Genomic DNA, 24,120 nt, shown 5'->3' with positions numbered 1-24,120 from the left:
TCTTTAATTCTTCTAGGTGTTTGTTCTTTAATTCTTTTAGGTCTTTGTTAAACATTTCTTGCATCTTCTTGATCTTTGCCTCCATTCTTTTTCTGAGGTCCTGGATCATCTTCACTATCATTATGCTGAATTCTTTTTTTGGAAGGTTGCCTATCTCCACTTCTTCTAGTTTTTCTGGGGTTTTATCTTGTTCCTTCATCTGGTACAAAGTCCTCTGCCTTTTCATTTTGTCTGTCTTTCTGTGAATGTGGTTTTCCTTCCACAGGCTGAAGATTTGTAGTTCTTCTTGCCTTTGCTGTCTGCCCTCTCTTATGTTTTTTTTGTTTTTAATTAAGTAATTAATTTATTTTTGGCTGCTTTGGGTCTTCATCGCTGCATGCAGGCTTTATCTAATTGTGGCGAGCAGGCGCTACTCTTTTTTGTGACGTGTGGGCTTCTCATTGCGGTGGCTTCTCTTGCTGCAGAGCACAGGCTCTAGGTGCGTGGGCTTCAGTAGTTGTGGCACACGGGCTTAGTAGTTGTGGCTTGCAGGCTCTGGAGTGCAGGCTCAGTAGTTTTGGCACACGGGTGTAGTTGCTCTTTGGCATGTGGGATCTTCTTGGACCAGGGCTTGAACCCATGTCCCCTGCATTGGCAGGCGGATTCTTAACCACTGCACCACCAGGGAAGTGCCCCCTCTCTTATGTTTACATTTTGAATGAAATTGTTTTTATAAAGGGTAGATGAGTTGTCAACAAAATCATAAAATTATTGAAATGAAAAGTATTTTTAAAAGCATTGTATATCTATTGAAGTTTTGTTCATACCTACAGTTTTTCCAAGTGACTATAGATTGTTCAGTAGTTTAGGTATTACTCCTTAAAGTCTATGTGTGTGAGGGGAGAGGTGTGTGTGGGTACATATATATAATATTTTCCCTCATTTCTTTTGTTCTCCAACAACTTTCTTGTCTTCTATTATTTCAAAATAATTCCTGTAGATTTTTCATGTGCATTCAGTTCCACTTGAATGCAATTTATTTGCCACTTGCCTCTTTCATAATTCTGTAGTTTGCAACTTGTAAGTCATGCCTTACTTTTACTTCATCATTAATTCATGAACAAGAAATTGAGGTTCATTCAGAACTTCCATACTGTGGTATATCACCACCTTCACTTCCCTGTGTGATGACAGGGATGAATGGTATTCATTTGTTTAGTTTATTTATTTCACACTTACTTGGTGCTACATTATGCTGCATAACCTACTAAGTGCTGTGCAAGTATCTTCATAGCATCCATGTAAGGTGGGTATTAGTGTTATCACCATTTTTCATATGAGGAAGCTGATTCACAGGGAGGTTAAGTAGCTTGTCCATTTCTTTTGAAATGTGAGTGCTTATCAATGTGCTGTGATTTACGAATTTTTACTTCTGTCCAACTTCAGAGCAGCAGTGTTATTCTGGCTACCACTGGTCATCCCTGTGAAAAGACTTTTTTTTTTTTGGCTGCACTGCATGGCTTGTGGGATCTTAATTCCCTGATCAGGGATTGAACCTAGACCTTGGCAGTGAAAGCACTGAGTCCTAACCACTGGATTGCCAGGGAATTCCCAAGATTGATTATCTTGTGTATACCATTGTAAGAATAGTGAGTTCTATCTGCTTTTTCCTTTTTATTTCTTCTTGGATTTTCTCTCCTTTTTCCGTTCTCAAATTGTGCCTTGAAATCCCTCTTTTGAGTCTTTGCTTTTGGAATATTGTTTATGCCCCATAGTCTCATTGAATGAGGATAATCAAAACATAGCCAGTCCACTTGCTTGCTCTTTTTTCTGTCTCCAGAAGCCATGACATATTCTAGTGACAGTAAAGGTTTATGGAAAGAATAATATATATGTTCTCATACATAAATATGTATTTATGGTTATATATTTATGTCTATATGTAAATTTTTTTACATCGATACCTCACTTTTTATGAAGTAAAATTCCCACAAGATTTTGGGAATAAAATTAATTTTTGTAAATTGAGTCAGTTTAAGAACCTCCAAATAGCTATACCTTAGAAGGAGGTCCTACTTCAATTATTTTTCAAAAGCAAATTAAGTGAATTTTTTTCACTTAAGTAAACAGTTTCCTCAAAATAGTGTTTGAAACACAAATTGAAGTAAAATGAGTTTTTTTCAGCTCTGTTAGATGTGGGAGAGAGATTTAAAATTACAGACAGAAAAAAAACTACTTTATAATTATTCATGTTTTTGCTTTCCCCTTGTTCCTGTGGGGTTCAGCTTAATGAATAAGGAACAATAATATATCAATAAAAAGTTAGCATACAACTCTTTTTCATACACACCCCCCCCCACACCAGGAATGGTAGAAAAATAATGGTTAGATATTAACAGAAATGAGAATTATTAACTAGGAATGATTATCCACCTTGATGCAGAAGAGCACAATGGTTTTAAGGCCCAGAATTGCCTGGGTTTGACTCCTGTCTCAGATACTTTCTGTTTGTTATCTTTTTGCCTCAGTTTTTTCCTAAAATGACATAATAATAGTATTTACCACCACAGACTCTTATGAGGAAGAAATGAGATGAAACATGTAAAGTGTTTAAAACTGTACTGGGCACATAGCCAGTATCAATCAGTTCTGCTATTATTTAATTACAGGAGTTTTTGTTAGCCCTGTTGCTGGTTTAATAAGAAGAGAAAGGTTCTGGGATATGTTCAGGTGGAATAGGGCATGCTAAGTAAGGCTCAAAAGAACACCCTAGGGCTTCCCTGGTGGTGCAGTGGTTAAGAATCTGCCTGCCAATGCAGGGGACACGGGTTCCAGCCCTGGTCCGGGGCGATCCCACATGCCGCGGAGCAACTAAGCCCGTGTGCCACAACTACTGAGCCTGCTCTCTAGAGCCCGTGTGCCACAACTACTGAAGCCCGCGTGCCTAGAGCCCGTGCTCTGCAACAAGAGAAGCCACCACAATGAGAAGCCCACGCACCGCAACGAAGAGTAGCCCCCGCTCGATGCAACTAAAGGAAGCCTGTGTGCAGCAACGAAGACCCAACGCAGCCCCCCCAAAAAAACCCAAAACACCCTAATGAGGTTCAGATGAGCAAAGGTTTATGAAAATGCTTTCGGAGATGTAAAGTACTCTATAAATAAAAGGTAATAAGAGGAAATCAGATTATTTGTTGTCTTAGTATGCTAGAGAATGAATATTTGCAGATCTAACTTAACAGATAATGGTAACATTCCCCTCCAGATCCCCAAATTTGATTATCAGGGAAAAGATTTAAGGCCACAAAAAAAAAGGCTTTAAAATAAACTTGGACTCTTTTGTGGTAGAATATTATTCTGAAATTGGGCACATTCACACACGAATTAACCTGATACGGTCCTGGAGAAATGGTTTCCTAAGCTACATCGTTAATGTTAATAGTATTTACGAACAAGTCTTATCTATTTATAGCCTATAGCATATATTTCCTTTGAAGAATTTCTTCTAGGGTCCTTCCAAATTTCTTGAGGAAGTTGGACCCAGGTGTTTGTGCAAGTCTCTTTGCCTCTGGCCTTCCTTTTCTGGAAGCATATTTGATCTCTCTGTCATTTGTGCTCCCATAATTCCAAGCGCATAGCTCTGTCACTGCATTTACTTCATTATATAGTAATTATCTGTAAACTAGACAGTTGGCTTATGGACAGACTATGTATGCCTCACTTAATCTTTTAATCTTTAATGCTTGGCATATTAAAGTTTTCAATAAATATATGTGGAAAAAATGAAGAAAGAGTAAAACAGCCCTCAGCACACTTGGCAAAATCTTGTTAGCACTAACATTTGAAAGTGATAAAGAAAGCTGTTCTTCTAAGAAATATTCTGTGATGTAGATACTTTAGAAATTCTGATTGAACTTCCCTTAATCTAAATTATTGCATTTTACTGTATAATCTCTAAAGTACCTTAAAGTAGCGTGACTAGAATGATACAGGCTTCATTTTGAACTAAATTTTTTTAACCTTCCAAATACCAAGTATTTTAATAAATGTAGATGCTTGGCATTTTAGGTACTTTAACGTGTTCACCTTAAATGTGGTAACATTTAAATGGAAGATTAGGCTAAGGGTTTATAGATGTTCTTTTCTTCCTGAATTCTTATATAACAAATGATTTGTGTGTGGTTAGCCTTCTTCAAGGATTACCTGATTTGTATTAAGAACTGAATTTAAGATTTAGCTTCCTCATCTGTAAAATAGAGACTATAATATCTATCTCATAGGACAGTTGTAAAGATTAAATAAAATAATGCACATAAAGTACTCAGCACAGAGTCTGGCATATATTAATTATCTGTTATATGGTAGCTATGACCGAATAAATTCTACAAGGCTTATTATGAAAAACAGTATACCCATCCGTTTCCCTCTCTCCAGAGGCAGATTGGTAGCTATTTTTATAAACCAGCATTATCTTATGTCAGAGACAGTCAGGCATAAAGGGGGAGTAAGCCTGTTCAAATTCAGAAAGACTAAAGCTTTAAAAATGGTTAAGACAGGGCTTTTGACCATACTATCCTATTATATTTGTTTGGTTACTCAGTCTGTTTTTATTATTGGTCTCATCTGGAATCGGATGAGATTGTACAATAAACTTGAGAAGCAGAGTTTGTTTTTTTTCCCCTCCAGTATTTTGTATTAGAGTTCTTTAAATGCATACTGAAATAGAGAAAAAACAGCAAAACATAACAACATAACATGACATAGATATGGTCTTAGCAATAACTTTTTTGAGATTGCTTTATATAATTTAGGGAATTCAACAATTATTTTGTTTTTTAATATAGTGAAGATAATAGAAAAGATTAATATATAGCTTAATATAATTTATTGTTACCTTATGCATGGTAGCCTTAAATGTTCTGGTTCTGTGTAAATATTTTATTTGTTGATGATTTTTTTTATTGTGGTAAAATATACAAAGCAGGGTTTTTATGTGGTTTGTTTTTTGTTTGTTTTCCCTTCTTCCATTAGAAGAGAGGGGTTTGGAAACTGAGAAAAAAATAATACTTCTCTTCTTCTGGTTCCAGTCCATCAACGTGGAGTGAATTTTTTTGGTACTCACCATGTTCCTTGCTTAGAAAATAAACACACAGCACATTGGTGACCTCTCCAGTGGTGGCCAGGGAGTGACAGTGAAAAGCTATATTCCATAGCTCTTTATCTGTGTATATGCTGGGCACGGCATCATCTGTTGGTTTCTGAAGTGGGAAGAACCCTAAACAGGTGCTAGCCCAAACTGGCAGAGTTGTTACTTTATTGCTTTCATTGCCATAGGACTATTTGCATAAAAGCAGCTGTGTTTTGCTGATCAGTTTTTAAATACAGGGATCAAAGGATAACAGGGCTACAGCAGAAGCGTTCACATTGCAGCCCCTGTCAGATTCTGGTGAATCTGCGAATTCTGCTGTGTTGCCTCACCTAACCATTGAAGCCAAACAACAGTTGAAATGAATAGCAGCAGGGCATACTTTGGTGTTTATGGATATAGCTATCTTTTATAGTCTAGTACTGCCTTTAGGTAGATGCTGGAGCATATCATTCTCTTTTTTAAAGCTTTTTATTTTAAGTTTTAGTTTTATTTTTGGCTGCGTTGGGTCTTAGTTGCGGGATCTTCGTTGCAGCACGTGGGATCTTTCATTGTGGCGCATGGGCTTCTCTCTTGTGGTGCGCGGGCTCCAGAGTGTGTGGGCTCTGTAGTTTGCGGCATGCGGGCTCAGTAGTTGTGGCGCACGGGACTTAGTTGCCCCGCAGCATGTGGGATCTTAGTTTCCTGACCAGGGATCAAACCCGCATCCCCTGCATTGGAAGGTGGATTCTTGACCACTGGACCACCAGGGAAGTCCCTGGAGCATATCATTCTTAAAAGGTTATAAATGGGATGATCTGAGTCTCTGAAGGACAGAGTACATCACTATAAGACAGGAATCTCTGGGATTAAAAAAAACTCATCAGAAACAATAGATGACATGAAAAGATGCTGTTTGTGGTTAATATAGCTAATAACTGCTTGTAGGTCTCTGGAGGAATATTACAGACATCCTTAGAAATATAAATGATACATATTGTGACGATGGATGGCATTAGTTATTTGCCAGTTATTTACTGGCCGTACGGTTGCCTTTTGAACTTTACTACTATGTGGTTTAGGTTTAATTACCTGGATCCTTCAGTGGCTCCTGAATGGAACAGCTGGAGTCAAGACTTTGCCTTCCTTCAATTATAGCTCAAGAAAGTTATTAGGTCTCATGTCCTGTAACTAAAGTAAATGATTTGTAGGTAGAATCATAGTTCCTATTAAAACATTAGGAAAGCTTTTTTCTTTCTTTAAATAATAGCTTTATTGAGATATAATGCATATACCATGAAATTCATTCACCCTTTTAAAGTATACAATGCGGTGGCTTTTAGTATATTTACAAAGTGTGTGTCAGTCATTACTATCTAATTTTAGAACATTTTCCTCATCCCCAAAAGAAACCTGTACCCATTAGGTTTCACTCCCCATTTCCCTCCTGACTTTCCTAGCCCTAGGCTATGACCAATCTACTTTCTGTCTCTGGATAATTTGCCTATTTTGGACATCTCATGTAATTGGAATTATACAACATGTGATTCTTTGTGACTGGCTTCTTTCACTTACCATAGTATTTTTAAGGTTCATCCATGTTATAGCATATCAGTAGTTCATTTTTTTTATTGCTGAATAATATTCAGTCCTATGGATGTACCACAATTTGTTTTATCTGGTCACCAGTTGATGGGCATTTACGTAGTTTCCAGATTTTGAAAAAGATAAATAAAGTTGTTTTATGAAGTTTTTATAAACATTTGTGCAGAGGTTTTTGTATGGACATGTGTTTTTATTTACCTTAGGTAAGTTCTTAGGAGTGAGGTTGCTAGGTTGTATTGTTAAGTGTATGTTTAACTTTATAATTAACTCCCAAATTGTTTTTCCAAAGTGGCAGTACCATTTTGCATTCCCACTAGCAATTTATGAGAGTTCTGGTTGTTCCACATCCTAGTCAGCATTTGAAATTGTCAGGGTTTTTTGTTTTCTTTTGTTTGGGATTTTAGCCATTCTAATAGGTGTGCAGTTCTTTGTTAGTTTTTTTTTTTTTTTTTTTTTTTTGTGGTACGCGGGCCTCTCACTGTTGTGGCCTCTCCCGTGTGGAGCACAGGCTCCGGATGCGCAGGCTCAGCGGCCATGACTCACGGGCCTAGCCGCTCCGTTGCATGTGGCATCTTCCTGGACCGGGGCAGGAACCCGTGTCCCCTGCATCGGCAGGCGGACTCTCAACCACTGCTCCACCAGGGAAGCCCTCTTTGTTAGTTTTAAATGAAAATCTTACAGTATGGAACCATCAGGAGGATGGTTTAAATGCAAAGCAAGCATTTACTGAATGCCTGTTATATGCCAGGCCCTCTACTGGGTGATGGAAATACGGAGAAATAAGATATATCTCTGCTCCCATGGAAGTTACAGTTTATTGAGGATGTCAGGCATCATTGCTAACTATCTGGGGTTAAGATATTGGGGAGGGGATCACCAGTAGAGTCCAACTATACCTAGAAGTGGGCAGTTTTGTGGAAGGATTTTGACATTTATGATCAGTAAAAAGAAAACAATATGAGGAACCCTATGTACCTTTGCACAATGTTCTAAGATAGGTTTTGGTCGTGAAGGTCAAGCTCTTCCTACGTTATCATGTCTAATAATCAGGACCTAATAAGCTACTTGGGATAATATTCTGATGCCTAACAGTTTGGGGGCAACACCAGCTGGTCATATATGCACAATAAACAGGGAAAGGGGAACTTTAATTTTTTGTAGTCCTTGGAACCTGCTCTTTTGACCCCTGTAGTTACTGTTTTCCCTTTCTGTGTCCATCCTAGGTCTGGCTTTCTGCCTTTTACCTCACACACTGCTAAACTCTATAATCACTCCTTTTAAAGGTGTGTATGGGGGGGGCTTCCCTGGTGACGCAGTGGTTAAGAATCCACCTGCCAATGCAGGGGACACGGGTTCAAGCCCTGGTCCGGGAAGATCCCACATGCCATGGAGCAACTAAGCCCATGCGCCACAACTACTGAGCCTACACTCTAGAGCCTGTGAGCCACTACTGAGCCCACGTACCACAACTGCTGAAGCCCGTGTGCCTAGAACCTGTGCTCTGCAACAAAAGAAGCCACCGCAATGAGAAGCCTGCACACTGCAATGAAGAGTAGCCCCTGCTCGCCGCAACTAGAGGAAGCCCACGCACAGCAACAAAGACCCACCGCAGCCAAAAATAAATAAATAAAATAAATTATATAAACAAACAAACAAACAAAAGTGCATATGGGGACTTCCCTGGTGGTCCAGTGGTAAAGAATCTGCCTTCCAGTGCAGGGGACGCAGGTTCGATGCCTGGTCAGGTAACTAAGATCCCACATGCTGCAGGGCAACTAAGCCCACGCGCCTCAACTAGAGAAACCACGTGCCACAACTACAGAGCTCAGGTGCTCTGGAACCCGCGTGACACAACTATAGAGCCCACACGCCCTGGAGCCTGCGTGCCACAATAAATAAATAAATAATAAATGTTAAAAAAAAAAAGTGCATGTGTACTTAGCTCTGAAGTGTTTACCACAGTCAGAACTGGTAGCAATAAGCATTTGTACTTCTTGTCCAGTTGACCCCTTCAGCATTCACCCAGCTAGATCTGGCCTCAGTATGAAGGTCATTTCAGGTGAATAAGATTCCAAGAGCCATGTTTCCCTATGTTTGATAAACTGGGCCTCTTATCAGACCTGTGTGGCAAACGATTGAGAAGAGCTGTGAAGGAAGGTTGGAGGTGGCATGGAGCGGGAAGAGACTATGAAATTGCTGGGTCGCGCTTCAAGTTGTCCTGCTCATCTAATTTTTGAGCATCTGTCAGAGCAGGTCAAACTATTTTTTTTTTTTTTTTTGCGGTACGCGGGCCTCTCACTGTTGTGGCCTCTCCCGTTGCGGAGCACAGGCTCCGGACGCGCAGGTTCAGCGGCCATGGCTCACGGGCCCAGCCGCTCCACGGCATGTGGGATCTTCCCGGACCGGGGCACAAACCCGTGTCCCCTGCATCGGCAGGCGGACTCTCAACCACTGCGCCGCCAGGGAAGCCCCAATTTTTGCTTTCTTAAAAACTTCTCAAGAACCTTAGCTTCGTTTGCTGTTATACAGCAAGGAAAAATATGATCTGATAAAAAGTTTAAAGTGATTGGAAGTCATTCTCATGAAGAAAAAGATGAGAGTCAGGATTTCTTTGTGTACGGCTATATCCTCTAAATTCTTGAGAATTTCTTTCATGGAAGACTGGGTTTAACAATAATGTTAAAAAATATTAAAATTCATAGCAGGTGCTGATCAATTTTTTTTTTTTTTTTTTTTTTTTGCGGTACGCGGGGCTCTCACTGTTGTGGCCTCTCCCGTTGCGGAGCACAGGCTCTGGACGCGCAGGCTCAGCGGCCATGGCTCACGGGCCCAGCCGCTCCGCGGCATGTGGGATCTTCCCGGACCGGGGCACGAACCCGTGTCCCCCACATCGGCAGGCGGACTCTCAACCACTGCGCCACCAGGGAAGCCCCAATTTTTTTTTTCTGAAGACAGAAAAGCAAGAGAGAGTTCAACTTTGTAAGGACTTCAGGTTGGCTATAAGGAGCATTTGCTTGCTATTGAGGGACTGAAGGAGAGGCTACAATCATGTTTTCCAGAGAGCTACAAATATGATAGTCTCATTTGGGATGGTTAAAGTTTACCGTTGACTGAAGGACTTGCTACCTACTGAAGATGGGATGAAAATCTGCATTTGAAAAGTTTTTTTTTTCTCTTCCCCATAGGTTAGCGACATTGATTTTCTTTTATTTGGGAAAGGTTTTAATCTTCAGGCAAGTGTTTGTCAAGCTGCTCGGTACTATAGTAAAGTTCAGTTTGATACAGGAACCTCATGCTTTTGATAGGTTCTGACAAATAACAGCAGTAATTGGTTTAAAACTATAAATTCCTAGACTTCTTTGTGATACATAGAAATTTTATATTACTAGTCATCTAACTGTTTCCTGCCTCTATCTAGTATTTGTTATTAAATGTTTTGTCTGTTCTTTCTGGTACTCTTAAGCATATTCTGAGCTTGAACTCACTACATGTTGATCTTTTGGATATATTGCCTCTGAATTTTACTCAGGGCTGGCAGGTTCTATAGATCCTTATGTTTCATTAGTAGTGGTGTCCTTCATAGAAACCAGGGATTGTGCTAAAATAGACCACGCATGGAAGAGATGCAATTAAAGGAGCAAAACAGAAATTTTGAGGAAATTGGGGGATAGGAAAGAAATCTCAAAATCAGAAATTATTTTATAGAATATACACTGAGATGATTACTTGGTTCTTTTTTTTTTTTTTTTTTTTTTTTGCGGTACGCGGACCTCTCACTGTTGTGGCCTCTCCTGTTGCACAGCGCAGGCTCCGGACGCGCAGGCTCAGCGGCCATGGCTCACGGGCCTAGCCGCTCTGCAGCATGTGGGATTTTCCCGGACCGGGGCATGAACCCGTGTCCCCTGCATCGGCAGGCAGACTCTCAACCACTGCGCCACCAGGGAAGCCCGATTAGTTGGTTCTTTTAACATACTCACTATGCATTTACCCTGTAGGAGGCATGTGTGTATAGTTGGGTGGGGGAGAGGGAAGAACATATATTAAAAGGGACCTACCTGGGCTTCCCTGGTGGCGCAGTGGTTGAGAGTCCGCCTGACGATGCAGGGGACGCCGGTTCGTGCCCCGGTCTGGGAGGATCTCACGTGCCGCGGAGCGGCTGGGCCCGTGAGCCATGGCCGCTGGGCCTGCGCGTCCGGAGCCTGTGCTCCGCAACGGGAGAGGCCACAACAGTGAGAGGCCCGCGTACCGCAAAAAAAAAAAAAAAAGGGACCTACCTCAGAAGCGCAATATTGGTCAAAGAAAGCAAGTTGCAGAACAGTATGCATATTTTTACATTTAGGAAAAAACATAAAACAATATATATTTTCTATGTATGTGTGTGTCTGTGTCCATATATTTATGTGTGTGTGCGTGTGTGTATATATATATATATATATATATTTTAACCTCTGAAAGAATATGTGTGAAATGTATATAGTGGTCTGAAGAGAGTGCAAGAAGGCAGGAGGATTGGAGACTTCTGCTTTTTCTGTAATATTCGTTGTGTGTGTGTGTGTGTGTGTGTGTGTGTGTGTGTTTGAGAAGAATACGTTCATATTTTAATTATGTAATCAAATATCCATTTAAAAATAAAGAATATTCATTACCCTTAAACAATGTTTATAGTGTAGGTGGGGAACTGAGATAGTTTCAAATAATGTAAACTAATTAGAAAATAAAAGCAGTAGGGTAGAAATTCCAGAATGGCTAGTTTTGTGGGTTAATTCTCTTTTATGGGTTGAATACACTTAACTTTGAAATGTTTTATCCATATGTACATATATTGAAGCCATATGATAAATAGAAAAACCTTCCTTCAGGAATTCCTCCTCTTTTTTTTCTGTATCATTTCACAACCCCATTTATCCTTTGCTAATAACCCTTTCAAACATCTGTCTTTTTGACTTTTGATCTTGTCTGTGCCCCTTTGTTCCCAGCCAAGCTCCCATTGTTCATGGGACACATGGCAACTGATCAGTGTAGAGCATTGGAGCATTACTGATGTGGACTTGAAAGTCACAGACCTGGGTTCACATCCTGATTTCTGACCAGCTTTGTGACTTTGAGCAGTTATATAACCATGATTAATTTTATCATTTGGTTCCAGAGCTGCTTTTTTTTTCCAGATGTCTTGGCCCCTTGCAGCTTTGACCTTATATCTCTAGGAGAGGAAATGTCTGGGGATAAGCCAGAAAGGGTAGAAAAGGGTCCTGTATTTCTCTCCGAAGCAAAAAGGCAGGTGAATGGAGTAGGGCTGGTGGAGGCAGGCCTGGGGCTGTCCTGGAGGGTAGATCAAGCTGCTACTTGAATTTAACTGGTTGTCAGTAGAACAAGGGTCATTGACCAAGGGCAAGTGAGGGTTAGGTTGCCTGTGTGGAAGGGTAGGATAAAAGAGTCCTGTCTCTGATTGTGTCAGTATTAGGCTGAAGTGGGTGTTTGTGAAAAGCATTTAAGGTGAAGGGAGTAGGAGGAAGTCAAGGAAGCAGTACACTGGGAGTGCTTAAGAGCACAGTCTGGATTTAGCTGAGTCCTGGCTCTGCCTCTTACTAGCCTTGTAACCTTGAGCCAGTTACTTATCTCTTCAAGATTTAATTGCTTAGTTTATAAAATGGGGATAAAAGTTACCTACCTCGTAGAGTTGTGAGGGAATACGTTTAGCATTCTTAGAACAGCACCAGGCACATATTAAGTACTTGATAAATTTATAAATATTAAGTCAAGCTAGGGGAAGAAGGAAAGCAGGCCTAATGAACTGTATAGTGGGGGTGGCTGCCTCTATGTACATCTAACTGATGACATCTGTCCTTCGTTATCTCCAGAGAAAAGAGTCAATAATAGGAATCATTATTTATACGTGTTCTAATACTTCCTAATGTGCTTGCTTGTTCAAAATGCACTTAAAAAGATGTTTTCCTTATTTGTTATTCCCTATACCTGGAAACAAAACTTATGAAAAAGGAAGACTTTAAATGATTATTTGCCACTTGTAACCTTTGCTGTTAAATGATAAATTGCAGTCTTGTTTTCTCTATGCATGATTTCTGTTGAATTTCACTGCAGATGTTTTAGTTTTTCTGTCTTTTTTGTTTTTTCTTTCCAATTAATCAGTTATTTCAGCAATATTTACTACTTACAAAACTAAGAAGGATGAATCGTATGCAAATATAAATAGATGAAGCATAGATAGAATTAATTTTAGTGAGAAAATAAGTCTCTCAGTAGTTATTGAACTTTGTTCAGTTAAGAAGCCTGTGCAAATTCTGTTGTGCATTTCACATGTTTCATCTGTTGAGCACTAGTGAACCCTGTTAGGTTAGCATCCATGCACCTCTAGGTTCTAAAATCTATGTTCCAGTACTCTGAGGTAGCATCACAGAAGTCTCTTTGTGTTTTCCCTAATATTCCAGGAGCCACCACAGTACAGATGCCTTGTTGTATGTTTGTCATATAGCACTGAAAACAACCATAAAAAGAGAATTATTATCACCCCCATTTTATAAATGTAGATAATCAAGGCTTAGAAACTTGTTCAGAGTGACATGCCAGCAAGTGGCAGAGCCAGAATTTGAAAATTAGATGTCTGATTTCAAGGTTTGTGCTTTTAAAAACTAGGCCACCACCTGCTTCTCTCACCCACAATCAATTGGAAGACTGCAAAGCTGACCCTTGGCAAAGTGGCCGGGCTTGTTTATTTCTTGCTGCTAGTCTCTCCCGTCACTCTACTGTCCCATTTTTGTGATCAGATTCATGAATGTAAAGGCTTAACTTGAAGAATCATCCAGTCCAGTGGCTCTCGAATCTAGTCAGTCATAAGAATCACCAGGACATTAATTTCTTTTAAAATTACAATGAAGTTGGTTTTAGCCAGAGCCCAGGAACCTGCATTTTAACCATTCTACATGTGATTTTCACAGTCTGACAGGTTTGGGAACCACTTCAATTACATGAATCCCCCCCAAATACCCCCTGCAATTTTCCTGACAGGTAGTCATTCTAATATCTGATAGTCTTCTGACAGGCACTCACTACCATCTTGCCAGGAAGGTTATTTCATTGGTAATTAGATGCAATGCTGTGCTTCTATAGGGCTTTCACTTACTGTCCCATATGGATTGGATTAACTTCTTTGGACAGATTTTTATACTCCTTAGATATTGGCTTGGAGGTCAGATCCACGTTTGAATCTTCTCTGAACCTTACCTTCCTTGTATAAAAGGAGTATGTTATTACCCACCTTGAAAGATAATATCAAGAGTTAAATGAAAAAAATAAACTGTTCTGGCTGGAAAGGTACTAAAATCAGCCAGATTTTTTTATAGTTTTATAAAAAACTATAGTTTTTTTTATAGTTCCAAACAGCCTTTTTTTTATAGTTCCTTCACCTCATCAGCCTTTTTGGAAATAGTCCCACATCTGCAGGGTTCTAGTTAGAGGTGTGGATATGTATGATAGAAGGCGCTTAGACACATTCTGGGATTGTCAGTGCCAGAAATAGGCTGTCATTTTGACTACTCATCAGCACACTTTTTTACCTCTGGCTTTTTCTTTGGACAAAGAATGTGATACTCATTCTTACGGGTACAAACTTGCATTTCTGGAAATTCAGCTTTACTCCATAAGTAATTGGAGTTTCCACTGATAACTTGAACCCAAAGCAAAACAAATGATCAGCAGCAAGACCCTAAAGGCAAAAGAAAAGACCTTCTTCAATTATATAGAGACCAAAATGGAGAACCAAAGAAAATATTCCATGTCTCTTTCTTATCCATCAGTAGAGATAGGTAACTGCTGAGTGTTAGTTAAAAAGGAAAAAAAATGGGGTGGAGGTAGAAAGGAGTTGGGGGGCAGCAGTAAAGAAAGAAATGTTGAGCACATGCTTTTTGTCAAACATAATGTGAATAAAATGAATACTTAAGTAATTTCACCCTGATCCTCACAGGTAAGATCCCATTTTACCAATGGGAATACTGAAGACATCGAGAATAACTAAGACAAGCCTCATGCCTGGTTAAATGTCAGGTCCAGATTCAAGGCACCTAGGATTTTACAGAATGTGATTTAAGAAAAAATTTATTATACACACACAAATATATGTTCTTTAAGAAATAGATGTGACTTAGTTTTTATTGTATACATTCCTTTGTTAAAACACCTGTCATACTCTTATTTTAATTGGTTATGTCTCCCTCTACCAGTTACTTAAAAACAGGGACTAGGTTATAACATTCATCTCTGAATCACCAGGACCCAGCCCTACACTTGTGCATTAAAGGCTTGTAAAAATGAAATGTTTCTCTGTGGCATTTGATAAGATCTGTGCCCTCCACCCCTACTCTTCATGTGTGAGTTAAAAAAAAAAAAGTATACTATTGGAAGGGATGTTATAAATAATCTAGCTCAATCCTTTCATTTGTATAAAGGGAGGAATTTCAGGCACAGACTAGAGATCATGATGTACCCCAAAGCTCCTAATTGATTGTAGTTCTAGCACTCTTGCGTTCTGGTTCTCAATTCAGGGCTCTTCTTCGGACCTGCATCCAAACTTTCTGCATTCATTCATTCAATAACCCTCTGGGTTCCTCCTCTGTGCTCAGAGCTGAGGAAATGCCACCTTCCTTTCTGCCTCCCTGGATGGATATACAGCCATGCTTTCCAGAAACCAGAAGAAAACAGCTTCCCAAGATTTTAAGACTTAAACTAGAAAATGATCACTGTAGTTGAGATTTTTACCTGTTGTATCCCTTTTTGCTCATCAAGGCAGTCATTCTGTTATTCTGTTGCTCATAGGGGAGGAGAAGTGATCATTTGCAAAACTGGATAAACTTTTCAAGACCCTGAAAATAATCTCTCGTTGCTGTGGTTTGATTTGGTGTGGTTGTTGATGTTTATGACTGTATTGCTTTTCTTCAGCAAAAGCAAACTAAATCTGTTCTATAGTATTAAGTTAGGCCATGAACTGCATTTCCTTTTAGGCTCAGACTACTAAAAATAATTTGTAGGTGATGGTCTCCCATGGGCTTGAGTGAAATGCAGTAGAACAATTTTTTCTTCACTTAGTTTGTGTTAGCTCTCTGTTTTCAAAATGTTTTTGAATCTAACATCATGAAAACACACTACCTTGGGTTAAAGTTTTTTTTCATGTGAGTGCTTTTCAAAAGGTAGTTTTAGTACTTCGGACACATTTTAATTTTTATAAAGTATAGGTAATGTATGGAACTTATCAGTAATAATTATTAAAGATACCCAATGAAATTACATTGAAACTACAGTCACCTTTTGATTTTTCAGGGAAGTGATTCTGTTTGTAGACTGAGAGTTCTTAGTTATGGTCTTCCTCTAGGGGAAAAAAAAATCTCTTCATTTGAATAGAGTATTCAGTTGATAGTAGAGGGAGGGGGTGAAGCGTGGAGGGCAAAACCAATTCACTTGATTCTTCCTTTTGAATTTTTTAGTTCATTTGAGAGAAAAGTAGTCTGAAGTACTGGGACATATATATTAAATAATTATTAGGGTAAAGGATACAATTTAATTAATTATGGAAACTTGTATTAAACTTAATGTTGCCAAGTCATTATTCTTTTTTTTTTTTTTTTTTCGCGGTACGCGGGCCTCTCACTGTTGTGGCCTCTCCCATTGCGGAGCATAGGCTCCGGACGCGCAGGCTCAGCGGCCATGGCTCACGGGCCCAGCTGCTCCGTGGCATGTGGGATCTCCCCGGACTGGGGCACGAACCCGTGTCCCCTGCATCAGCAGGCAGACTCTCAACCACTACGCCACCAGGGAAGCCCAAGTCATTATTCTTAATGAAAAGAATGTGTTATTAAAACTACCTGGAATTTTGATTCATGTCATCAATCCGTGGCAAGAAGCAAATGATATGGTTATTAATTTTATGAAGTAATTTTATGTATTGTCTTGTTCTGTTTTTATTTTTAGGACCGGAGTAGGCCCTATGACACTTTTAACTTGCACTCGTTGGAGAACTCCTTAATGGATATGATAAGGACTGATCATGAGCCTCTGAAAGGTAAACACTACCCTCCCAGTGGCCCACCAATGAGTTTCGCTGATATAATGTGGAGGAATCATTTTGCAGGTTAGGAATATTCATATGTCCATTCCTTGCTTGGTGTTTTAAACAAAAATCAGCTTTTTAATAATTGTGGTTTTGTTTTTGTTTCTTTTTTGTTTGTTTGTTTTTGTTTGCTTCTGTAAAGCATTGTGGAATGTATTTAAAGTTGATTTTTTTTTAAACCTGGGTTCAGCTACCTACCATAATCAAAGTTGTTTGCTTTAATCATAATGTCTGGCAGAAGCATGTGTTGGGTAGCTGAGGTCGTGGTTTATAGCATGAGACCAGAAGCCAAGTTTTTTGGGCTTTGTGCATTTGAAATGTTTAGCTGAACCTGGATAATTCATTTAAGTCCAAGTATACTGCAAGAAGTATGAGATTTAATCTCCAAAGACTACTTCAGAAAACTTTGTAGAAAAGGGTTTCATTTTATTAAAATACAATCACTTTCCTAGTGTAGGAAATATTGCTACACAGACTTAAGAGCAGACAGTGACCCTTTGCATTCTCTAAGGCTAAACACAAGGAAAATGTTTTGGGTTAAATATAAGGCAGAAAGTCCCAAGGTCAGCAATATTAGGACTTCCTATATTTAGAGCCCATGTAAATTCAGGATAGAGGCTGATGTTACATTTATGATTACAGATAGTTCTTATTATGCAGTATAGGACTTTTCAGGGGCCCTGTGATATTTTAAAATACTGAAATGGAAAGTTTCTGTGGAAATAGCCACTGTGCTTGGGTTTAGAGCCTAACTATCTGAAAACTGGAAGTGTTAACCACAAGGATGCCTGTCTTATATGAAACCTTATGTCCTCTAGAGTTTTGAGGAATTTGATCCCCTCTGGTTCTCTGCAGGCTTTTATATAGGGTATGACTGACTGTGAACCTGATAGTCACTTCCTCATGCCACACCAAAAATCTATTTCATCATTTTCTTGTCACACTCATGATTTTCTGCTGCTTTCCTCAATTTCCAGTGAAAAGAAAGTAGTTAACAGGCTATGAAGAAAATAAAAGATTTTGAGAAAAGCTATATTTTAAGGCCTTCAGAAGTAGGAAAAAAGGCCTCTCATTTAGTCATTGTTATATTTAGTCACTGTTACCACATCTTTCTTCAGTAAAGATTAGGTACATGGGAATTTCATTTAGAAATGAGAATGGTGTTTAAAAAAAAAACAATATTCACAGACTGTTTTGTGTTTTTAGTATCTTCTAAGGCTACATTTGTCTTCCTTCTCTACTGCGAACAGCTGTAAGCCCATCCTAATTATTCTAAAATATTCAGTCCTTGTTCTTTATGCATACCTGTTTTATCTTGGTCTGTATTCTTCTAGCTATAAAAGATTATGAAAGGATCTTAGATTATAGTCTGTAAAATAATTTTCTAGAATTTTTTGAATATTGATTAAGCAGGAGCTGTTCTGCCCTGTTGAGAGTAGCACTGTCAAAGTTTAAGGAGGGTACCTCACTATGGGATAATGTAAATACCTTATTCTACTTGTGATGGCTCCTTTTTTATTTTTGTCCAACTACCTCTGCATAAATTTCTCCACTACACTTGCAAATGTGAGGTTTCATCTATAAAAGCCTTCTGAATTGTACTTATAGATATAATATGTCCTAATAAGTTGGAAGGCACTTAACGTGTACTTTTTTACAGCCTCAATATGGTTACAACCATCCACATTGATTTCCTATGAATGGACTACTTCCCATGGTCAATTACATCACCATGTTATTGTCCTCTGGTTAGGGTGTTTGAACTTCAGGCTTCCCTTTTCCAGCTGGGAGACTTTTACATTTGGTTTATGGCACCATGTGTTTGATCCTTATTACTTCTAAAAACATAATTATGATGCTAGTGTTTTAAGGGAAAGATTTTCAGTAATATTTGATTTTTAAAAATGGAGCAAATTATAATAACTAAAAGATAATTTAAAAATAAAAGAAACATTGTCATGATGTATCTTTTAAAAGATTTTCCATATAATAAACATTATGTTTTTACCTTGTCTTTATAATTTATTGATAGACCTTAACTTTGGACTCTTAGGTTGTTTCCAGCTTTTTCTCCATTATAGGTAATGCTGCCATGGATGAGTTCTTGCACGTAGCTTTTTCTTAAGGTAAATTCATAGAGAGGGTCTCTGGCTCAAAAGATGTAAATGTCTAGGTGAATTGAGCTTTAAGAGAAAGGTGGTAGGATAGGGGAACTACCACATGGCTTGTGTATGCGTCTGTCCAGAAACACTTCCCCCTATCCATCCTCTTCTTCCTACTAGCTTTAATATCCTCTTGTTTTACTTGAACATTATTTTGAGGGTCTTAAAATTCAAGTTAGAGAGTCATTGTTTTTTTGTGTGCTTATTTGTTTTGGTGTTTTTCTATGGATTTAGGTTTTCTTTAGAAAAAAATACATTCTTGCTCATTGTAAGAAATTGAAGTAGCACGTAAAAAGACAAAAAGGAAAGTGAAAAAACCACCTGAGACTTACTACCTAGAGATAACAAAGATTATTATTTTTATTAATATTCTTCCAGACATTTTAGATTCTCTGTATAGGAAATGAAATTTCAACGCAGCCTTTCTGACTTTGCAGTCATTCAAGCCTGGGTTTGAATTCTGGTTCTGCCTTTAGTTGGCTATTGATCTAGATAAATTAACCTCTTCAAAGCCTTAGTGTCTTCATCATTAAAATAAAGCACCTACTTCGTAGAGTGGGTGTGAAGGTGAGATAAAGTCCCTGACACTAGAAACTGCTCAAAAGTTATCTGTGACATTTTTTACCAGCAGTGGTAGTAGTGTGCCTACCGCCTGGCCTGGGTAATAAAGTAAACCTTTATATCCCTACAGTATTTACTTCCTTCCAGCTAGACTACAGCTAAATGTTGAAAGCTTTCGAATGCAAGTTGTCAAAATTGTGTATTTGCCATAGATATAAGTAGTGATTATTGAAGGATAAACATTCTGTCATTATCAAAAACCACCTAAAGGAGAAAGAAAAATAATCCTCCTAAGTTTTGTTGGCTTTACAAAATTTTATACCTGAATAATGTAAAGAAAGTATAATAAAGTAGAATATCACATTCATGAAAAATAAAAGTACTTCGTGATGTACTTAAAGTGAACATGGTGAAAATAAGTTCACAGTGATATTTCATCGTATAAATGTATTCAATAAGAAATCCCTTTATTCAACTGTTCTCTTGATTCAGGCAGAAAAAGGGTTAGTGGGAGAAATGACCGAATAGGAAGTTTAGGAAGTAATAAAACTTGTTTTAGTAAAGAGCTTTAACAGTTTTCCAATCATATTTCTGCCTATACTAGGTCAGCCTTAAAGATGTTTGTAGGAAATTTAAAAATTTTAAAAATTAAAAAAAACCTCCTCCCCATGTAAAAAATGTCAAGTAATGTAGAGAAAAAGTCAAACTGAGCTTTTTTCACAGAACCCTGAGGAATGTCTTCTGCAGTGTTGCTCAGATCACAGAACCCTTATTTGAACAAAAATTAATTTAAATAAAATAAAAACTAATTTTGGGGGGGCTTCTTAGATCTCAAACTACAGTTCTTGATTGTAGCAGGATAACATTTTAATAATTACCTGTTGTCTCTTACCATAACTTAGGTATGACTTCTCCTGTCGTTCATTTGAGAAAATGTCTCCAGGAAATGAGAAGGAGGGTTTTGAGAAGGGTGATGAACTAATAAAAACTATCCCTTATTTCTTTTCTAAGTACAGAAATCCTTGGGTCAGTAGAGGTATGAGTGAGGCCTGGGTGGGAAGAATTATCCTCTGCCCTCTTTTCTAGTGGATGCAGGGAAAGCCAACTCTCCTCATGATTATGAGGATTAGGGGGATTTCTGACATCGGGAGAGTTAGGATTAGGAAAGGGGAAAATGTTCCTCCCTGCACCCTCCTTACAGCTGTCCCCCGACTTGCTACCAATGATGAGGGTTCGCCTAGCCACTGGGGAACCCCTCTGATAACCCAGGGACGTAAGGTTTGATTATTCATACCCTCTCTTGGGATTATTATTCAAAGAGGACAAAGTGATGAGAGAGAAGAATAATAGTGAAAAACCAACACAGTGCATTGGGCAGGGTAGGTGACATTATGAAGCAAGGTCCCATTGCCTGGCTGGGGTAGTACAATATAGCAGAGTCCTTGGCAAAAAACAGGAAGGAATCACCTTTCTCTCATCCCGTGTAGTCTCCCTGTTATAACAGAAGAGTAGGCTTGGCTGGGCACTTGGGGGTAGTGCCTGATGAAACATTTTTGTATATTTGAATTTTCTCTTCCTTCACCATTCATGGAACTGAAATTTGAAAAATGAAAAGAGCAGGTGTCAGCTGAGAACTGATATCGAAGGGTTTGTTTTTCAAATGTATACTGAATCTGGGAAAAAATAGCAGCTATCCTCTGATAATAGTGCTTTAAAACATTTAAACTGACAGAAACTTGGAAGAAATAATGCCATCCCTTTGGTATTATAGAGGCATTTTTCTTTATTCATCATAATTTAAATTTAGTATTATAGAGCCTTTCAGAAAATTGGTCCCTTTTGTGGAATGTTGAGGTCACCTTGTTTTAGAAAAAGTGCACCTTCATTACATTTAGCTTATTCAGAAAAATATACAGTCTCTTTACATACTTGAATTATTACTCCGGTTCTAATTTTGTACCGCCTCCTTTTGGCGCATATCAGTCTGCCTTGTATAAAAGTTTGCAGATTCCAGAAACTGTTAGGGCACAGGTTTGAAGGTAGTAGCAAGAAGTCATTGTTCCTCTTCTACACAAAAGGGAAGACAACAGATAGAAGTTGAGTGATTTTGTTTTTATAGGTAATTCTCATTAATTTGCCCATGATCCTTTCAATATAGCGCTATAATCACCCGAGAGTAAGAAAAAGATTAAGGTTCTTTAATCCTGGGTACTACCTCTGGAAATTCTGATTTAATTGTTCTAGAGTACAGCCTGAAATGAGGTAATGTAGGCACAAAGGAATTGATAACATACCAAAAATTATTCACAACTGGTATGCAAAGAAACAAGGATTTGACCTCAGGTCAAAGCTCACCTTTTTTGCTTCGTGGTTCTTTGGAACACATTTTGAATATTATAGTACCATACTTTCATAATTTTTCCTTAAAAGGAATTTGAAGCACCATTTTATTGTATTCTTACATATCACATTATTGTACCTTGTAGATACTTTTCCTGAGGACTGTCTCTTCAACTTTATAGAGAAAATTAGTAGGAAATAGAATCTAGTAGAATATGCATTGTCTCATAACGTTTTCTAGAACACAGCACTCACAATTCTGTTATGTAAAGGTCTCCAAAGGACTTGACTTTTTAGAACATGTGGGGATGATTAGAGAAAGATAGTTGCTCCCTATCTCATAAGGAATTGCAGAAGTGAAGAGGTGACTTTCATAATTAGTTACAAATTAATAAAAATTCCAACTTTTATTTTGGACATATAAAAGTATGGGTTTAGTTTGACTCTGAAACTTTGAATAACAGTAGAGGCAGTTTTTTATAACTAATGTCTTAAATGTGAATATGAATTGAGCTTATGAGACTGTGATTTTTACAGTCTGAATAGCCATATGTAACCCTATTCTCCAACCTCTCCCTCCATCCTCTCCCACCCCCATTTATCAGGCCTTGTGCAGTGGGGAAAGTGGGACACGGTCTCAGATTTCCACAGCATCGTTTAACTCAGTAAAACTAAGTATGCCTTCCAGTTTTCGAAACCTTATATTTTACACTATACTTAAAAGATAGCTAGCTGACAAGAACAATTTAAAAATAGCAGACCATGGACAGGTGACAAAATGTCACGCTGGCAGCACCAGACTGCATTAACAAAAATCACCAGATGTCACACACTTGATTTCTATTTTCACAGCTGATTAAACAGCAGTATTTGTTGGACAAAAGGAAGAAAAAAGAAATGGCCTCATCTGAATTTGAAGTCAGTTTTTCTTTTGCTGTTGGTATTTTCTCTCTCCTTCAAAATCCCATAATAACTGTAAAACTTAAGGCATACTATGTAATAAATTATATTATATATATATATAATATTATATAATATATATATAATATTATAAATCTAATTTTAGAAAAGAAACCTTTATACATGTATACTCCCTAAACTGGCAGGCTATAAATCAAAATGTTAGCAGAGCTTGTCTTTGATTGGTGATCTTGTTTTCTTCATTTTTCTGTATTGTCTAATTTTTCTCCAATGAAAATATATTGTATTTTATAATCTAAACATTAATCTTTGAAGAGGTAGAGAAAGTAGCTTAAAGAAGCCATAAGTGGTTTACTAAAAAGAATTTGGGAAAAAATTAGATTACATTTAAGTAATTGGTTCTGATGGTTCTGGCATTGAACTAGAGTTTCTTATAAAATCTCTGGTTGATGATCTTGATCTAGAGATCATTAAAGTCAAAGAGGCCAACAGAATTAGGAAGGATACCAGGAAAGGCAAAAAAATTTTCTGCTTTTCAGCAAGTAGTGATGCCTTCATCTACAAAACGTTGCCTAAGGCTCTTGTTTTGCCGCATCTTTAGAAAGACTGAATTGGAAGTTATTGGTGTAGGATAGAGTATGATAATTAGAAAACTACTGAGCTTCCTTTCAGTTTCATCTTTCCAGGTTGAAAAGTCCCAAGACCTGATGGAAAGAGTACAAAAAGGATCCGGCTTCTAGAGGACTGCAGAGAGGGGCACCCCTTAACGTTAGGGAACATGAGTAGTTCCAGAAACATATAACTATTATTTGATATAGTGGTTGTAAACTACATAATTCTTTACCATAAATGATTGTAGCACAGGAAATAAAAGAAGTTGAATGAACTAAATTTGGGCTTGCTTGGATTTCTTGATAACCCGTTATTATTCTGAGAACGTTTAGGGAACATCCCTAGTTTATAGGAACAACACCCATATCTGAATATTCCTAGGTCAGAGATTGAAAGACCCTCTCAATGTGCCATTTCCTTAAATTCTGCTCAGCAGTGATTGGGTTTTTTAGGCAGACTTTCCAGTGACTGGTTGTTTATTGTTTAGTTTGAATACCTCAGAATATGATAAGTAAATCACAAATAATTAATACATCTTCCTTTTTCCCAAGTAATTAATACGTCTTCTGCTCTTAAACCTGGAGGCTATTAGTTGAAACATCTTATTCAGATTTGTCACCTTATAGAACAGAGGCTGGCAAACACCATCTGTAAAGGGCCAGAGAGTAAATATTTTAGGCCTGTGGGCCATATAGTTTCTATTG

The 24,120-nt window shown here is 38.2% G+C and overlaps 1 protein-coding gene across 7 annotated transcripts in view; it reads left to right on the top strand.

The window, feature by feature from the left end:
- Positions 1–24,120, top strand: part of CPEB3 (cytoplasmic polyadenylation element binding protein 3) — a gene marked incomplete at both ends in the record, with an annotated part of 179,931 nt that overhangs the window by 53,159 nt on the left and 102,652 nt on the right. For 5 of the 7 annotated variants that reach the window (XM_079702412.1, XM_079702414.1, XM_079702413.1 and 2 more), the window contains one exon: positions 16,682–16,841. In XM_079702412.1, coding sequence (XP_079558538.1) covers positions 16,682–16,841 — 160 coding nt within the window. The remainder of the gene's footprint in view (positions 1–16,681; positions 16,842–24,120) is intronic. The other 2 variants (XM_079702417.1, XM_079702416.1) reach the window with 1 other exon arrangement.

This window comes from Hyperoodon ampullatus (genome assembly GCF_949752795.1).
Source record: "Hyperoodon ampullatus genome assembly, chromosome: 1".
Classification (NCBI taxonomy): Eukaryota; Metazoa; Chordata; class Mammalia; order Artiodactyla; family Ziphiidae; genus Hyperoodon; species Hyperoodon ampullatus.
This window is presented reverse-complemented; position numbering and strand designations above follow the sequence as displayed.